This window comes from Canis lupus, chromosome 26 (genome assembly GCF_011100685.1).
Source record: "Canis lupus familiaris isolate Mischka breed German Shepherd chromosome 26, alternate assembly UU_Cfam_GSD_1.0, whole genome shotgun sequence".
NCBI classification, from domain to species: domain Eukaryota; kingdom Metazoa; phylum Chordata; class Mammalia; order Carnivora; family Canidae; genus Canis; species Canis lupus.
In genome coordinates, this window is record NC_049247.1 from 38,161,989 (window position 1) to 38,180,741 (window position 18,753).

Sequence of the window (18,753 nt, forward strand, 5' to 3'; positions counted from 1 at the left end):
TGAGATCAGATTTGCGGTTTTGTGATAGTATATGCTAATAGTTTTTTTAAATGTCCTCAGGACAGGCTCAGTATGAATGAAGATATAATTTTTAAAAAGCCTTGTGAGTCTTTATAAACAAGAATTGCATGAATCTCATTAAAACTATTTCTCGAGGACTGTTGTCACACTTAAAAAAACCTGGTTTCCATTTTTTTCTAATTCAAAAATAGTATATGAAAATATTTAGGTAAACTAAAATACACTGTTCAAAAGCAGTTGGATTTCTAAGCTCATCAAGCCCACTTTTTGAAGGTAAAATAATGTGATATATAACTTCAATTCTGTACTTATTTGGAAAATAAAGTAGGACAGGAAACTTTTTTTTCTTTTGAAAGTAGTGTACACTTAAGTCTTGACAGCACAGTTGCAGAAATGTTGAAGGTGTATAGTGAAAGCCTCCATCTCTCCCTGAGAACTTTTGATAACTGTTGTGTCCATTTTGGTATTTTGACCTCACTTCAGAATGTGTGCAGGCCTGCCACGTGTGAATCGTGTTCCCTGGATTGGGCTATAGGATGTGTGTATCTTTACTTATTTATGTATTTGGATTACTTAACGTTATAGACCCAGAATGAACTAAAAGTGAATTTTAATCCTTCAAAACACCTTTTTCTCTGCTCACATTTAAATTGTAGGCTTTCTGTGAGAAAATTATGTTTTGCAGATCATTTCCTGCTTATTCATTTTTTCTCCCCCCCCAAAAACAAGAACCCTTGGAGGAAAAGATATGACATTTAGCAATGAGTTATTGTTTTCTGAATTTTATAGTTACTATTCTTCAGATAATTTGTTCTTGTCTCGGTTATCCCAGTTATCCTTAGCATTTATCTAAATTTTTGAATTTTGAACCAAATTAAAATGCAAACTGAGAAAAAGCTAAAAGGATAAAGCTTCAAGAAGAAAGCATAAGAGTATTTTTGTGAACTCTAGGGATAGAGAAAGATTTCTTAGAGTACAAAATTCTAAACAAAAGAAAAATTTAATATATTGGATTTTATCAGAATTTAAAATTGTTGATTGTCAAGACACATTATTAAGGAAATGAAAAGACAAGTCATAGATAGGGAGCAAATATTTATGTCAATGTGTATATCTGATAAAAGACCTTTACCCAGAATATATAAAAGACTTCTATAAATCAATAATAAAAAACCAGTTAATCCAACTGGGGGTGGGTTGGGGAATGAGCCTGTGACTTGAACAGACATTTCAAAGAAGAAGGTATAAAAATGGCTAATCAACAAATGAAAATATGCTTAATATCAGTCATCAGGGAAAGGAAATTTAAAACCACAATAATACCATTTTATAGGAATGCCGGGGTGGTTCAGTCAGTTAAGCGTCTGTCTTAGGCGCAGGTCATGATACCAGGGTCCTGGGATTGAGTTCTGCGTCGGGGAGCCCGCTTTGCCCTCTGCCTGCCGCTCCCCCTGCTTGTGTTCTCTCTCTCTGACAAATAATATCTTTAAAAAAAGAAAGATACCATTTTATATCCATTGGAAAGACTGTGCACCAAATATTGATGAGACTGTGGAGCAACTGGAACTCTTAAAATGCAGATAGGATTGTAAAATGGTATAATTCTTTAGTAGTTTCCTATGAGGCTAAATATACACCTACCCTATCTACCTTATGACCCAGCAACTCCACTTCGAGTTATTACTTATTTACTCAAAGAAAATGTGTGTCCCCACAAGTCTTGCACAAGAATGTTTATATACTTATTCATAATAAGCCCCAAACTGTAAGCATCATAAATATCCATCAAATGATTGTGTAGCCACACAATGGAATCATACTTAGAATAAAAGGAATGAACTATTGGTACGTGTAACAGGGATAAATCTGTAAAACATTAGATTAAATGAAAGAAGCCAGTTACAAAAGACTACATATTATATATTACATATATATTACATATATTACATTTATATGAAGTTCAAGAATAGGACAGGTTAATCTATGGGAATATTAGCTGCCTTGGGAGCTTAGTGCGGTTTGACTGCAAATGGACGTGAGAGAATTTTCTGGGGCGGTGGAAGTATTCTGTGTCTTGATTGAGTTGGTTGTATACCTAAGATCTGTTTTCACCGTGTATAAATTTTATCTCAGTTTAAAGAAAAATTCCCAAAGTACAAATGGCATAGGGATTGATAAGAGGGTACAAGACAAGAGTCCAAGAGTGTGTAGCACCACTTTTTTCTGTAATATATTCATAGTTGAATCGAAGTCGTCTTAGCAGAAATCAGTGCTGCTTTGGTTAGTTGAAGAAGCGGGCTAAACAGAAGAATCAGGGCAGCCCGGGTGGCTCAGTGGTTTAACACCGCCTTAGTCCCAGGGCCTGATCCTGGAGACCCAGGATCTAGTCCCACGTCGGGCTCCCTGCATGGAGCCTGCTTCTCCCTCTGCCTGTGTCTCTGCCTCTGTCTCTGTCTCTCTCATGAATAAATAAATAAAATCTTAAAAAAAAAAAATCGTAAAAAGTGACACATACCTTAAATATTTAAAGAAAAGTACACGTGAAATATTAGAATGAAACATTGTTCTCTAGGGTTTATTCTCCACCACCACCAGAACCACAAAGTAGTAATTTCCTTTGTTTCCCTCTGCCCCTTAGCAAGAATTCTTAGTCTTTTATACCATTGTCCCTTTTTGGCAAATGGACTCCCTTCTTAGAGTGATTTTAAGTTAGGATTAGAAGTACACCTGTTATACTAATATTAGTCATTTGTTTTTGTTTTGCAGAAGGAAATCAAGATTAGAGATAATTGAAGTTAGAGAATAGAAAAACTAGAGAAAATCAGTGATCATCTTCATTTCCCCTTCATTAATAGAATGCTTGTTTTGTTTGCTGTGTACATGTTTTCCCAGAATGCCCGTGGTAATTTCAGCTTTCCCTGTGGCTGGATTTGATAATGTAATAACTTGAGGTCTGTTGTTTTTAAGTAGAAGTGAAGTTCCTGAAGGAACTTTCCTTTATCGTCTGCTCTTGCTATGTATATGATGGCACATTGTTTTGGACTGTGGACTATCATGTTGGCTGAGCATATGATAGAAGGGTCCTGGGCTCCAGTCCTTGATGAAACAAATCTACCCAACCAATTGTAGACTACTAATCCTGAAATTTATGTGAGAGAGTAGTGTATTTAGTATATTTAGTAGCGTATTTGTTTATGAGGCCCCCTCCCTTTTGTTTCTCGCAGCTAAACTTTATTCTCACTGATAATCTAGTTGATTACTCTTTTCTTACTTTGATAGCAGAGACAGTAGTTCATAAATCATCTTATTCTAGGGAAGCAAGAGCAATTTCAGGTACTTAATACATGTTCTCAATAAATTTAAATAAAAGATAATATTGATAGGAATGCGTATCAAGGAATGAAAACATGAAAGCATACCATTAAAAAAAAAATACTAGTGACCTGAAGCCCTTGATGAAACAGTGCTCATGCAAGGAACGAGCCTGTTCTAGAAACTGCTGAGTGGTTTATGGAAGGAGGGCCTGACTCTGCAGAAATAAGAGGAACTCATCTTGTCATACTAAATCCGTTAGAGAATGTTTTGTTGATATAAGAGAAAGTCACTGTTACGTTCATTTTGGTTATAATCGTACAGAAAATATTAAAAAGCAAATATCTGATAAAATACTATAGTTAACACATTAAACAAAGTCTATTTATAGTCTAAGGACTTACTTTAAAGTGTTGATTGTAAATAAATTTTGACATTTGCAATAGTTATACAGTGACCTAAAAATGCATCATTTCACTTAGTGGCAAAATTACAAGTAATGCGCATATTACTGTATGGCATGATTTTTCACATCCAAATTTATGAACTCTTTTTCCCCTCTACCCAACTACATACATATTTTCAGCCCTCCTTCTAGTAGTATTGTATTTTTGGTTATATCAGATTTGGGTTTTTATGTGATTATTACTAGATAAATGCTATTTACAGTTAAGTGAAGTAGTATAAACTGTTTTTTCCTGAACATTTTGTTATACTTGGAGTTAAAATTCTCTCTCTCTCCTTCTCTCTCTGCTTCTTTAGTTTCTATGTTCTTAACTTTAACCCTAAACTGTATAAATCTCTCAACATGTTCCAGCATATTTGGCATTATGTTGATTTAATCTTCTTCAGAAGGAGCCTTCTGATCCATCCTGATCTGGGTCAGTTGTTCACTAGGCTTGCGGTATAACTGTCTGCTTGGGATGGATGTTCCTTTCCTTCACCATTATTCTGGGGATTCCTTTTTCCCTTCTCATGAGTTGGACTCTTCAGTTCCTGGAATCGTCATCTTTCATGGTTTCCCACCCTTGTTTTGGTGGAACATGTCTTCTAGTAACTTCCTGAGAGAGAATATGTAGGCAGCAAAATTACTGAGACTTCTCTCATTTAAAAATGCCTTTATTATATATTCACACTTGATTTATAGTCCAGATTCTTTTTATGAAACCTTTTCCTCTCCCGCTTCTTCTAGGGTTCTGTGTTTATCTCTTCAGTATTCAGAAATTTCACTGAGCTGTACATGCCTGTATTTGGGTCTATTTTCATCATTTTTGCTGAATACTCATTGTATCTTTTGATTTTGGAAATTCCTTCAGTTTAGGGTATTATTCTTAAATTGTATCTTGAATTTCTTCTCCTTATGTTTTCTGTTTTCTGGAACTCCTATTCATGTGTTGAAACTCCTGGACTTTAAATCTTTTTAAATCTTTTCTTTTGTTTTTATCTTTTTATTCTGTTCTCTATTCCTCTCCTCCATTACCTACCTCCTAAGAGTAAACATATTTATATGTGTAAAGGACTTGAATATGGTAAAAAAAAAACACGTGGGAAGTACTTTTGTTGGCTGTAATTGTTGCTCTGGTGTAGTTTCTTAATTGTTTGGAGGGAGAGGTCTTTGGTCTTGATTCTCTGACTTAACTAGCTGTATGACCTTGGGCAAGTTTTGTAATTTCTTTGACACCTACTTCCTCATTTGTAAAATGTGGATACACTCTGTCTCTCAGATATTTGTTGAGTGTCGACTGAGAAGATATATGTGAAAGTACTTAATGAACTTTGTATAGAGTTAATAGTTACTACTTGCATCTTTCAAATGTGAAAAGATTTCTAGTTTGAAAGAAAATGATGGCTTAATTTTCAGGGTTATTTTTAAGATTACTCGATTGCACCTGTTTCTCACACATCTGTATGAGCTAGGTGAACTTGAGCTAAGTGCTAACACTACCTTTTAAATAACTTATTTCTTAATACCCAACCTCATAATGTTAGAACGAAGAGAAGAAGGTTATGAAAATATTTATTCTATGAAAAGCTCTGGCTTTACTTCAGATTGTATAAATCTGTGTAATGTAATAATTATTTAAGGATGACCTGATTACTAGAGTAAGCCCATGAAGGGAATATTTATTGGAATTTATTTATATATTTTTCTTAAATGGTATTTGAGATTAGGAAAAATGGAATCTTTTTTAGGTTTTCTCAATAGTATAAATGTAATTTCAAATGTTAGCTCATTTTTGTTAATGGTGGCTTTTTGTTTGTTTGTTTTGTTTTAAGGTTTTTGGATTCAAAGCATAAAAACCATTACAAGATATACAATCTGTAAGTATGTTTTTTATTTGTATGCTTGCAAATATCTTCTAAAATAACTATTAAGTGAAAGTTATTTCCTTGTAGAATCAGGTAGAGTTAAAGATACATTTTAACAGAATTGTGTTCCTAAAACAATTAGTCCAAGAAGTCTGATTAAGAGCATTGTTAGGTCATTCTGAAAGTGTAGTGATGAGGTCAAAACAATGTTGGCATACATTCGCGTTACTTGATCTGCTTTAAATGACTTGGCATCTAGCCCATCTTTGAGCCAATAACCATGCAGTAACTTGAAGTGTAATTCACAGGAGAGCTTTTCTGTTAAAGTAGTAATAACATCTTCCATGGAGGTACGCTTCAGAGTGGGTATAGTTTTGTTTATTCTTTGTTAATGTCTTTGGGTCATTTGATTGAAATGACTGTATATAACATAAGTTATTCTGTAACTGTATATAACATGAATAAGTCACGTAAAATTGTTGAATTGGGTGGTTTGTCTTGTCTGGTGCAGGGATGTAAGGATTGCCTGCTTTGGTACAGCTAGCTTATCTTTAACCTTTTGTTTTTCTTTCTGACTTTGTGAGTAGGGATGTGAAAAGGAAAAAAAAGAACAAAAAAATGGGAAGAAAATATTTTATCATTTTTGCCTTTAAAAGACTATTATTCCTTCCCAAAATAACCATTTTCTACCTTTTAAAAAATGATATATAAAATGTGTTATTTTTCTATCTGGTTTTTATTTTTCCTATATGATGTCTGTAAATTATGCAACAGGAAAAATTTTAATCTGAAGTTATGTTTCCTAATTCACTGTCACAGTTTCTGTAGAATTTATTTATCCAATGTAAGAGCAAGATCCTCTTCTGCCTTCAGGGGGCATTTAAATCATCACTAAAAAGGATAGAAGGTTGTATGTGCCTTGTTCTGATAAGACCTGGTAAGACCTTAGAAAACCTGAGAGTGAGGTAGACGCCATTATTATTTCTCCTGATGAGTTTTCACTAATTTCCATAGATTCACAAAGAAGCAAACATTAATGCTGTGTTTGCCACATGTAGACATCCTAAAACGTAAAACTTGTTGGTGGAAGAGGTGAATAAGATACAGTTTCAGTCTGTGTAGTTTATAGTCTGGTGTGATAGGTGGACATGGTGTTGCAGAAGAAGGAACTGTTGTAAAGAAGAGAGCTGTGCGGAGAACAGTGGAAATAGTACTTGTATTCTGTAGGAAAGTTTTCAATAAAGAAAGGCATGTTGGAGCTGGGGTGAAAGAATCTGCAGAGGCTGTCCTGCAGGCCTCCCAGTGGGGAAGGGCGTGGCATCGTGGGCAGAGTGGATGGCATGGAAGAGGCTTGTTGGCATGTTGTAGTGTTTAGAATATGGCAGATAATCAGTGTGTGATGGTCAGATTATGGGGGGTGTGTGTGTGTGTAGGTTGTGCTGGTGACAGGGAACAAAGTGAAAGACAAAGGTGCTGCAGAGACGTGACTGTAGATGGGCCCCAGGTCCAAATGATCCGTGCATATATCTTCTTCTCATTCTGATTAAGCTCCTTTGACAAACCTTGTTGCAGATGCCAGAATGTTTCCGTGGAGGAAAATAAAAACCACAAAGCTTTATACTTTTTGAAAAACTAGATTCAGAAGTTAAGTTTAAAAAAAGAAAAAAAGCCCAAGACAAAAATTGTCAAAAGCTGCAGTCCATTAAGTGAGTCATGTCAGGTTCAGACTCTCAAGATGAGGCATTTAGAGTCCCAGAAGGAAGGTAGAAAGATACAAAGACAAATTCTACCTTTTTAAAAATTTTATTCGAGTTTAACATTATATCCAAAGAAAGGGAAGGAAATTCTTTTCATTCCTGTATTCAGTGGCTTCCTGCTTCCAGAATTTAGGACGCAGGGTTGCACTGTCACTTCTGTGGTTCACTTAACATTATCATGTTAAAGGTGGCATCGGGAGCTGGTCTGGGAACTTGGCTGCCCGTTTGTTTTTGTATTTCTAAACATTGGACCCCAGAGTTAATGAACTGTCTGGTTATTAGTGGAGAGTAGCTTCTGGTGTGTGTGTGTATACCTATACACTTCGGCTCCCCTTCCCCACTCCACTAAACGGACTCATAGACTTTCAGAACTGGAAAGTACCTGAAAGAGATCATTTAGTCCAACCTTCTCATTTTACAGATGGGGAATCTGAGGCCTATAGAGAGGTTAAGTGATTTGAACAAGGTCACACAGGTACATATGGTAGCAGACCACCCACTGTTTCTGCCAGTCTTCCCTTTCTGGTTTTGTTGTCATCGTCGTTGTCATTGTTTGTTTTAACCTCCCGGAAATGTTACTTCAGAAATTTCTGGAACTACCAGGTTGTGGCATGTTTTGAGTTCTGATGTCACTTTTCATTCTTCACCTTCTTTCTACCCTGTTTGTATTTCTGGCTCTGGGTAGGTGGGTCTGGCAAGCAGCAGATGTTTCTATTTTATTTCTTTTATTTTGGGGATGTTAATTACGTGTGATGTATGCCTTTGCAAACATATATAAATTGAAAAGTCTTAAGATATGTACACTAGACATGTATTTAATGGTAAATTAAACCTTTTATGACCGTTATAACATGTGGGTGAAGAACAGTTCTTAATACGGACTTTTAATAATTGACTACCTGTTTATGTCTTTATATTATCAAACATTTAGTAAATTATTTTAAGAAAGGACAAAATTAGCATAATATCATTAATTAAATTCGTGTATGATGATACTTAGTAAATTAGTTTGTTTTGTGCAAGTGTGTGTATTTCATTTTTTGTAAGTTCCTCTCTATAACCTTTAGGCCGGTGGGGGTAGAGGAAGGGGGGGGATGGGGATAGAGGTGTAATACAGTTCTTGCCTTTCTTTTTGAGAAGCTTAAATGATCACTGGATATTTGTTTTAAAAAGGTTACTGTAAAAAAAATAATAAAAAAAAAGGGTTACTACTGTATATCATCGTGTTTTCTGTTTGGCATATAGCTCTCGGTCATTAGGTGAAGAACCTTTAGCTGTTAATTTTTACCTGTTAAGTTTTCTTTTGTAAGCTGGGCTAGTGATGTTGAAGAGAGTTACAGAGGAGACTTACTTATCTGGCTGAGTCTTTGGCAAGTCTCATTTCTCTGGAAGCTTTTCCTGTTAGTAGTCTTCTCTCTTCATTCACCTTCTGTCTCCTGCTTCATTAAAAACTCTTTCAATGCTTCTTCATCTCTCTTGTCTCATGTAAGCCAATATAAGGTGAAGATTTTTTAAAGTGGTATCTTTTAAATTGAATTTTAATTATAAGGAAGTATAAATGGTCATATCTACCTAATACTTGTCTCGGTCAAATCCCATTTTCCATTTATGTATCTTCAATTTTGGTTTGTAATGAAGACTTGTTGAGAGACTTGTCAGTTAAGAAGAGTCATCATTCTTACCCTAGCAACCCTTCCTCCAGATCGCTTCCATCACTACTGGCCCCAGTATCCATACCTGTAGAGATTTTCATAACCTTTTCATGTTTTCATGATCACTTTTTTGTTCTATCTTTTGTGCCAAATACTACTCTTGTAGGAAGGCTGATTTTGGGTAGAATTTGTTATTGCTTTTTTTTTTTTAAACTGTTGGTGGCAATTTTTTATTTTAAATGGGAAGTATGGAGCAGTGCTGGAAAAACTTTGACTTTTTAACCAGAGATACTGGGTTTGAGTCCTGTCCCTTCCACTTGCATATTGTAGTTTGGGACAAGGGTTTTAATGCTCTTCTAAATCTTAGCTTTCTCACGTTTAAGATGGAGATTATATTTTCTGTTACATGGTTGTGACTATGAAATTAAAAAACATGGAAACTCCTTTGTAACGTGTGTACATCTAGTAGACATGGAATATAGCTCATTTCCACTTCTCCTCCATTTCCTCCTCTTACCAGTAATATTTGAGAATCAGTTTATGATGGTAGTCTTAAGCAATGTTTATCAAACCAAACATGAGCTTCTGAAGAAGCATGGGAATTTTAGAGAACTAAAGCTACATGAAAGTCAGAATGTTTATTTTTTTTTGTTGTTGTGCTGCCATGAGACCAGCTTCTTAGAATTATTTCCTAGCTTACTCCTTCTCTCTCACCTTCTGAATCCTATCTTTATATGATTCCTTATAAAATATTCTGTTATGGATTCTTCACTGTTAATCAGACCTCTTCTTTAGTCTGTACTAAAGAAAATGTAAAACATGACTATTTTCTTGGTCAGTCTTCCTCTTACCTGTTGTGTTCTGTGTATGAGTAAGTATGAAATTATTTAGCAAAGATACATAAATGTGCATATGGCATTACTAAGTAAGTTTTTTTTGAGCAAAACTCAATATACTAAATTATAATATGCAAAAAAAGGGGAAAATCTTTGTTTTAAGCAGTAGTATGAAAGTCAATTTATTTCAGGTCTGACAAGTTAGAAATTGGTGGATTCTAATTTGTTTATGATTCAACTTTCATATGGATTTGGATTTAAAACTGTTTGAAGTAGATGAACTATACAGATATTTTTAGAATTCCTTAAATGTAAAATGTATTACCACCATCACTTGCTTGAACCTCTTAGAGCCAGTTGTGTTTCAGCATTCGGGATTTTTCCCCTTGCAGAAGGGTAATATGGAAGCATATACTGCTTTGTATTACATAACACAGCAGTGGGCTTTGTAGCAGTACCTAGCATGAAGTGTTTGACTCTTTAAGTGTATTAGTTGAAGAATGCATACAGTGTCATAAACTCAGGTTCTGCTACAATTGAGTTTGTCATAGTTTAACATAAAATGTTAGATGTCTCAAACTTCTGGGATTTTGGAATTGGAGATTAAGGGATTGTAGACCTTTATTTGTTTTAAAATGCTAAGTTTTTATTTGAAATAATTTTTTTTATTTGAAATAATTTTTTAAAAAACATCTCACTTGGTTAGTAGCTGTAGTTACCATTATTTTGCTGACCACAGACTAAAGTACAGGATCCCTTTCAGAGCCTTATTAATATTTATAAATACACCTATTAATCATGAGTGAACCAGTACATGATGACAAACATGTCACTGCCATTAAAAAAGACAAATTTTAGTATTCTATATGTAATGCTGAGTCAACATTTTACTGTTGTAGATTTATTTTACTTATTACTCTTTCATTACTCTCAGACTTTAATTAAAACTCATTAACCTGAGAGATTATTGAAAAAGATGACCTTTGGCTTCTCTAAAGAGAGAAAGGTCTGGCCTAAAAATTTTTTAGTGAGTGTTTTTGAGTAGATTCTTTTACTTTTTTTTACTCTTATTTTACTATTTTAAAAATAATAGCTTTTAAAATAATAGTTTGAGAAAACTATGTTCAACTCTGAGTTGAAGACAATGTTGAAAATAGTTGTTTGTATATACTTGGTGAAATCAAAAATAAATTCCCTTAGCATGCAGAATGCCATAAATGAAATTTGAAGGTACAGATGCAGCAACTGAATTTACAGTGTTGTGCATTTGTGGCATCACAAGTTTTTAAGCAAGTGTGTAAGCTAAGGTATGATTGCATACACTTAACATTTTAAGCCTTGATTTCCTTAATTGTAAAATGGAGATAAAGACACTGCCTACTTCATAGGATTTGTAGGATTGAAAGAAATAGTTAATACAAAACAGTGTGATGCCTGATCCATTAAAACAGTTCAGAAAATGTTTGTTACTTTTTTTTGCCAGTGCAAAAAATAACTAGGTCACATTTAAACTTTTCTTTTAGGTGTGCTGAAAGACATTATGATACCGCCAAATTTAACTGCAGAGGTAGGTATTAACTGCTGAGTAATGTATTATGTTATATAACTTAAAACCAGTACACTAAATCTTAACAGTCATAGCAGTAATGAATAATCTCAATTATTAAGTGAGGTAAATAAATATTTGTCTTAAAGATGGTCTTTGACAATTTGGAAAACAAATGTAATTTTGTTCTTGTGTTGTAGGAAGCAATTACCAAATAAACCTGCCAGTACTAGTAGGAATACTAAATAGCAGAGTAGACTGTAAGAATTAGGAAAAATGTCTAGACTAACAATAAAATGAAGAGAGGGTTATATCTACTGTTGGAGGCATTTGGTGTAACAGTAAGAAATTATAGATAGAGCAGAGTAGCAGTAAGAGATTAAGAGAAAGCAGAGCCACTTAATAACTGTGGAACCGTGACAGGGGCCAGTCAGGGAGAAGGGTATGTGACAAATATGGATAAGAGGAACCTGACAGATGCGAGCAGGAGCTACTTTGAATGGGTTCTTCTCCAGGGATAGTGAATTCCTCTGAGAGCCCACAAAGGAACTTCCATCTCTGTTTGTGGAACCCTTTGAGCCATAAGAGACCTGGAGAGTAGAGAGAAGCCCGGCAGATGCTACCGTGACAGAAAGAGAAGCTGGATTCCGTGAGCTACATGTTGATGTGCTTGCCATTGATGCCTTCTGAAAATCCAGAACGGACTTTCCGACAGCTGCTTTGAGAATTCAGAAGCATTAATGGTTGAGAGCCAGTACAGATCCACTAAGAATTTTTCCTTTTTTGTGAATTTAGGCTGCTCCTTACCAGGCGAAGTGTGTTTTAGTTAGGGTGTATCTAGCTGTAAATAGACGTTGAGCAATGTTTCCTGGATGTTTCTGTGCCTCTGGGGAGATGAAGATGGAATGCCAGTGCAGCTGGGCCGAGGCTGAGGTGCAGGCCTTCCCGGTGACTCCCCGTGATAGTTGTCATCATCTGCCACCCAGGCTCACCCAACACAACAGAGGACTTAATGGACTGAGTCCTGTTCCACATTATCAGTGACTTGATGGAAGATAGAAGGCATACTTTTCACATATTTAGATGACACAGAGGGTAATTCTATATAGTAAATGTCAGTAAAGGATTTTAATAGAGTGGAACCGAGGCAGGGACCAATAAGAAGAAATTTAATAGTGATATAGCTAAACTATTTCTAGGCAGGTTAAAAGAAAATGCTTAGCTCTGACTATAGGGAACAGAGAAATTTGGGGTTTTTATGACTATCCACATGAAAAGATCTGAAACTTCATTAGATAAACTTTACTACAACTATGTAGATTTTTGTAAGTAGTTTTCTGAGTTTCTTTTGTAAATGCCTTTAAAAATCCATAGTATACAACACTAACATTTGCCAGACCATCCTTAAATAACACACTTAGCATTTTTATTATATCAAGTGTAAAATCAATCCTTTCCATCATTGATTTATCGGTTATTTATACTTTCTCTGGAATATATATTTTGTGATGACGTAGTATTATAAATATTATGACTCCTTTTGTCAGAAAATGCATTGAGAGCCCTGACAGGAAACCTGTGTGCCATTTCATTTTGAGTTTGCCTCTTCCCTCTGATATGTTGACGTGTGCTCCCTCTCCATTGCAAAGTTTCCTCTTTCATTAAAGTGGGGGAAAATAATGCTTAGCCTCTCTCTCTAGTGGTAGGTTTAAGAATTAATGAGAGACTATTTTCTATTCAAAAATTGGAAAATTATCAGACAGCAAATTATTTTTCTCTGGAGTTCCGTTTTTCTTTTAAACATCTGTTAAGCTTACATGCAATGTTTCTAAAGTTAACCTACTTTTAATAAACAGTTCAGGAAAGACTTTTTTCTAATTCTGAGGTTATCTTTTTACCACAGTTGCACAGTATCCTTTTGAAGACCATAATCCACCACAGCTAGAACTTATCAAACCCTTTTGTGAAGATCTTGACCAATGGCTAAGTGAAGATGACAATCATGTTGCAGCAATTCACTGTAAAGCTGGAAAGGGACGAACTGGTGTAATGATTTGTGCATATTTATTACATCGGGGCAAATTTCTAAAGGCACAAGAGGCCCTAGATTTCTATGGGGAAGTAAGGACCAGAGACAAAAAGGTAAGTTATATTTGATTTTTTTTCTTTCTTTTTTTTCTTTCTTGGAGAATTTATTGGAAAACAGGTTTTTTAAAAAGATGGATGATAGTGGAGTGGATTCTAGAGTGAGGGCCTGAGGTGTTTATTGTGGTAACTCTTATTTCTTTATTCTGAACATTTAAATCATTTACTACCTTAACTGTCATATTAGCAAATTACTGATTCTTTTAATTTTTTTGTTCATGCTAGCATTTTCATATCATGCCAGTAAATCTTACCCATTAACTGTCTAGCATATTTTGGTCTCTAAAATCCTGAAAAAGCGTTTAAAAAAGCAGTACACTGATCAAAAGTAAGCTTGGTATTTCTGAACCTTGCTTGAGAATAAAGTGTCTGGATAATAACTTGAATGCTCTTACCTAGTAAAGTGTGATCTTTACTTGTATAAGTACATGAAAATTATTCTTTGATATGAATATTCATGAATGTAGTTATATTAAGATTAGTCAAAGGTTCTCTTATTCAGAAGGCTAATAAAAACTGTGTTAAATCAGTGACAAACTTAATCTGTGTAAGTATGTTTGAGTGGAAAACGTAAACTTGGGAGAACTTTCACAGTGATTTTCAAGGGATTCATTTCTTTGGATGGCAAGTGTGAACACAATATGTTTATATTTCTTGCGAAGAGATTTTGTACATTTCTCTGTCTCTGAGAAGGAGAAACCCAAACCACTCCAGATAGAGAAACTCACCTAGAGACCGCTACTGAGGGAGACATCACAACTTTATGTACAGAGTTTATTCTAGTTTTCATAATGTTTACAATCAGGAAAGTTTTCTTCCAATAACTTGCCTGCCTTCTTTCACTTCTTCCTTCCTTTTTGGAAGGAAATGTGGCTTGAACTCATGACCCTGAGATCAAGACCTAAATTGAGGTCAGGAGTCAGACACTTAACCGACTGAGCCACCCAGGTGCTCCTAGGCTGATTTCTCTTTAGTTCAACTTCAAAACAAAGATAAGTGATCATTTCAACCATCTTAGCTGAGTAGTTGCATCGATTCCTGGTTCCTTTTTTCCTTCCTCATTTCTTGTTTTGTCTTTGTGACTTTTTAAAATTACATCTAAGGATGCCAAGTGCTGTATATTGGCGATAGTTTATAAAACTGAATATTATATTCATACTTGATTTTAGTGAATATTGATTAAGGTAGATTGCCTTATATTTCTTTATGTTGTGAACACCCTGGGATGATAGCAGTGGAGTGGATTCTAGAGGGGCCTGGGCCTGAGATGTTTACTGTGGCTCATCGTTTCATCATCTCGAGGAAACAGTTGCTTTTACTGATTAAAAATATAGAAGGTCACTTGTTGTACACTTAGAATAAATGCAGGGCAGCACAGGGAAAAAGAGAATGAAGGGAAAAAAAAAACAGAGTATAATTGCTGAAGCAGTAGGAGGAGTTTAGAGCAGGGTTGATGAGCAGTAGACATGGTAGTTGTGGGAAAGAAATCAAGTAAAACGAATTTAAAGTAAAAATAGAGAAGCTCTGTAATATGGAGCCAGAACACTAGATTTAAGTCCATGGCTCTCAAAGTATTTATGTTACATACCTTCTACAAATATGATGAAAGCTATAAATAGCCTCTCACTAAAAATGTGCATGATATACATGAACATAAAATTTTCCTTACAGTTTTTAATTACACTAAATTTTTTTTAACGTGGAAAATAAGAATTATGTCCCCTTTTTTAATGGAAAAAGCAGGGCCACTACTTGAAGATAGTGAATAAATCTAAATGGTTACAAATTAATCAAAATTAAGCTTTAGTTCTGCCCAATAGTAGTTTTAATGAAAGGGCTGCTATTATTTAGATTTTTTTTTTTTTTTAAGATTTTATTTATTTGAGAAAGACTGAGTGAGAGAAGAGAGAGCACAAGCAGGGGGAGGGGCAGAGGCAGAGGGAGAAGCGACCCTCCATTCTAGAACCCTGGGATGATGACCTGGGCTGAAGGCAGACGCTTCACCAACTGAGCCACCCAGGTGGTCCTAGGTTTTAAACAATACATTAAAACTAAAAAGCCATCGTCTTTGACTTGACAACTTTTATGTCTTCTTTGATGTCCAATCCATTTTGACTTTGTTTTAGGTGAAAATAAGTGCTTAAAACCCTATCTCACGAAAGAACAAATGGAATCTATAGATTCTTTTGTCAGATGAAAGTAGGTTTATGTCAAAAAATAATTCTCTAAGATTCTTCAGATAAGTTAATTTTATATCCTTTTCTTTGCTGTTAATGAGATCATTTTTGGCAAGATCCTGGCATAATACTATGTTAGGAAGGGATTATGACTTCATATTTTAGTTTCAAGGTTGAAGAGTTAAACTGTGTAAATCAATTTGTATTTTATCCAGTTAACAGCGGTTAAAATCTTGGCCGTAGAAATCCTTCTGAAACTAGGGAACTTATGTGTAGCGAAACATTTCATAATTGCTCCCACTTCTTGACAAAACCTCTTGAGAAGCCCTTGATTGAAAGTCTTGGCTTTCCTGAATTTGGCTATTTTCATAACAGTAGATTTTTCATGACAAATCCTCTTGTACAGGCTGTGATTCAAGGCTTGGCACTCATGAAGTAGTAGAATACTTCCACAATAATAAATAAGCTTTCTCCCAGGATCAATGATAGAGTCTTGCACCCCAATACATAATGATGAACAAAGGATTGAGTCACAGTGACATGTAGAGAGCTCTATCTTTACCAAAGCAACCAAACCAGATATTTTGCCAGATATTAAGGTATTCTATCTACAGAATACTGAGATTTCTTCCGGAGAACTTTTCTGGGAGCATTTTGAAGATGTTAATGTTCCCTCAGGTTTCCAAAGAGGACTCCAAAATAAGTATTTTTCTTTGATTATGTTACCGTGCATGTATTTGATGAAAACTAGTAGCTGGCTAAACTGAGAAGCTGTCATCATACACTGAAGGGAAGTGGTATTTCCAGTCCTTTCATGCCCTGCTTCATAGTTTTAGAGAAAGTGGTTGGTTTTTCTGGAATGCGCAGGTTTGTTTGTTAGAGATACTGCAACAGTCTTAACTTTTCTGTTGCAAGCTACACACACGTTCCACCATTTTTAAAGTATTTGCCTTTACCACATTCAGCTGCAACTTTTTTGTTTCTTGGGCATTACAACCAACAGACTTGTAGAGTGTTTTAATCAGGATTTTGAGTTGGGGGGTAAGGTGTTTTTTTTTTTTTTTTTTTTTAGAGTAGTCTGTAACCTTTCCTAACTAAGCTGTGCTCTCACACATTCTCTTCCCCCCCTTCCCTCCGTCTTATAGACACTCACCTACACACATACACACTCTGTCTGATGTAGATGCTTCTTCAGGAGAGTTCACTAAATGCTTCTGATAGTGGGAACTAGCCATATAAAAAGCACTCGGGATAGTCTTTCACATCATTTTCAGGGATATAAGTAAAACCCAATGGTGCGTAAGCAGTTTCTGTTAGATCCAAGAAAAGTCTTCATAGTCAAAAAGTGAGGACATATTTTAATTTGTCATTGGGAAGATATTGTAGCCCTCACAATCTGAAAATATGGTCAATTCTATCTCTCTGTAAAGGTGAAGAGAGATTTGGTAAACTGGCAAGGCCCGTGGGATATTGTTGTGTATTAGGGGCCAGAGTGAAAAGATAGTAAGAGAAGTATTTATGAAAATCAAATGCAGTATGTTGTATTTTGTACAATGCTCCAGGCACACTGCTTTCTTCTTCCTCTCATAGGTTTGAATCTACCCCAAGTAGAAGATAACAGGCTAACAGAGGATGGAGTTCTGTGTGTACTCAGTAAAATTGTTACATTATTTAGCTCTTGTATAAAGACTCAGAGTTCAGTAATTTAGACAAAATTGATCACTTTTAGCATCTTGGAGTCAAAATAAATCATTAAGATCTGTTGTGCTTTATTTAGTTCATGATTAATTAATATACCCAGACCATTTTTGGAGGAATTTTTTTCAGCTGTGGTCTAAAGCAGTATCCTAATGTGCTCCTACCTTTATTTCTGTGGATATTTAAAAAGACAAAAAGAAATTTATGAGCAGATGCTGTTGATGAGACTATATTTTACTGATGGTTCCATTTGCATTTTATGCTGAAACAGCGTTAGAAAGCTTAGATTAAAGGGATAAAGATTATGGGTGTAAGATTATGAACCTTTTTTGGCAGGAATTTTTATTTTAAAAATGATAAAACAGAGGCCCAGAAAGATGAAGTGCTTTGATTAGGATTATTCAAACAGTGACTGATAGCATTCAGAGTAAAATTTGAGTCCCCTGCACATTGTTGAACTTTGTTCTCTGCTATCTTGGAGCTGCAAAGGAACTTTGAGACTGTTCAGAATTAATCTCTTGTATAGGGACACGCTCTCCCAAAATGGGCCTATTTTGACAAGGCTCCTCAGTTTATAGCCTTTTTTTTTTTTTTTTTTTTTTAAACTGACGCTCAGGCATTTAGTGGACCCAACTTAAGGAGAATAAAGACAGCTTGAAGTTGTTAGTCTTGTAAATACAGTGCTGTGGGTGTCCTTTAAATCTTTGACAATTTAATTTTCTGAAAACTTCCAGATATATCACATGTTTATTTAATGGTTAGGGTGCTGGTGAAATAATGTGTTTTTAACCTTTAATAAGTATAGTTTCATCATGAGAAATGAGCTAAGCTGAACATGGTAAAGCTGTTGTTACACAACTGTGGAAGTCTTCCAGGGAAGTAAGTATCTTAACTGAACCATTATTATAGGAGATACATATATTTTATCAATTTTTCCATTTATATGGCATTTAATATTATTAAAACTGTCTTTAATGTGACTTTGCTTATATCCTTAATTTCAGCTATAGGGAAACATTCAGAAGAAAGTTGTGTTCTGGTGATAGTGATATCGGAGGTTATTGTTTCTTTTCCTCCTTCTCTTTCTCCACATCCCTCCTTTGTCCCCCTCACCCTTTCCCACCTCCTGATCCCCTACTCCTACCCACTCTTGTTTTGAAGAAAGAAGAGCCAGTTGTCCTGTTTTAGCAGAGAACTTGTGGACTTGGCAGGGACTCTCAGAGTCATCTGGTGCAGTCTTGCCATTCCCTCGGCAGGCTCGGTACAGATGAGATGGCCGAGTGGTTGGTGCCAGCGGAC

The 18,753-nt window shown here is 35.3% G+C and overlaps 1 protein-coding gene across 1 annotated transcript in view; it reads left to right on the plus strand.

The window, feature by feature from the left end:
- PTEN (phosphatase and tensin homolog) overlaps positions 1-18,753 on the plus strand; it is an 84,112-nt gene that overhangs the window by 43,728 nt on the left and 21,631 nt on the right. Inside the window, exons 3-5 of the mRNA NM_001003192.1 lie at positions 5,611-5,655; positions 11,412-11,455; positions 13,338-13,576. Of these exons, the coding sequence (NP_001003192.1) occupies positions 5,611-5,655; positions 11,412-11,455; positions 13,338-13,576 (328 nt within the window). The remainder of the gene's footprint in view (positions 1-5,610; positions 5,656-11,411; positions 11,456-13,337; positions 13,577-18,753) is intronic.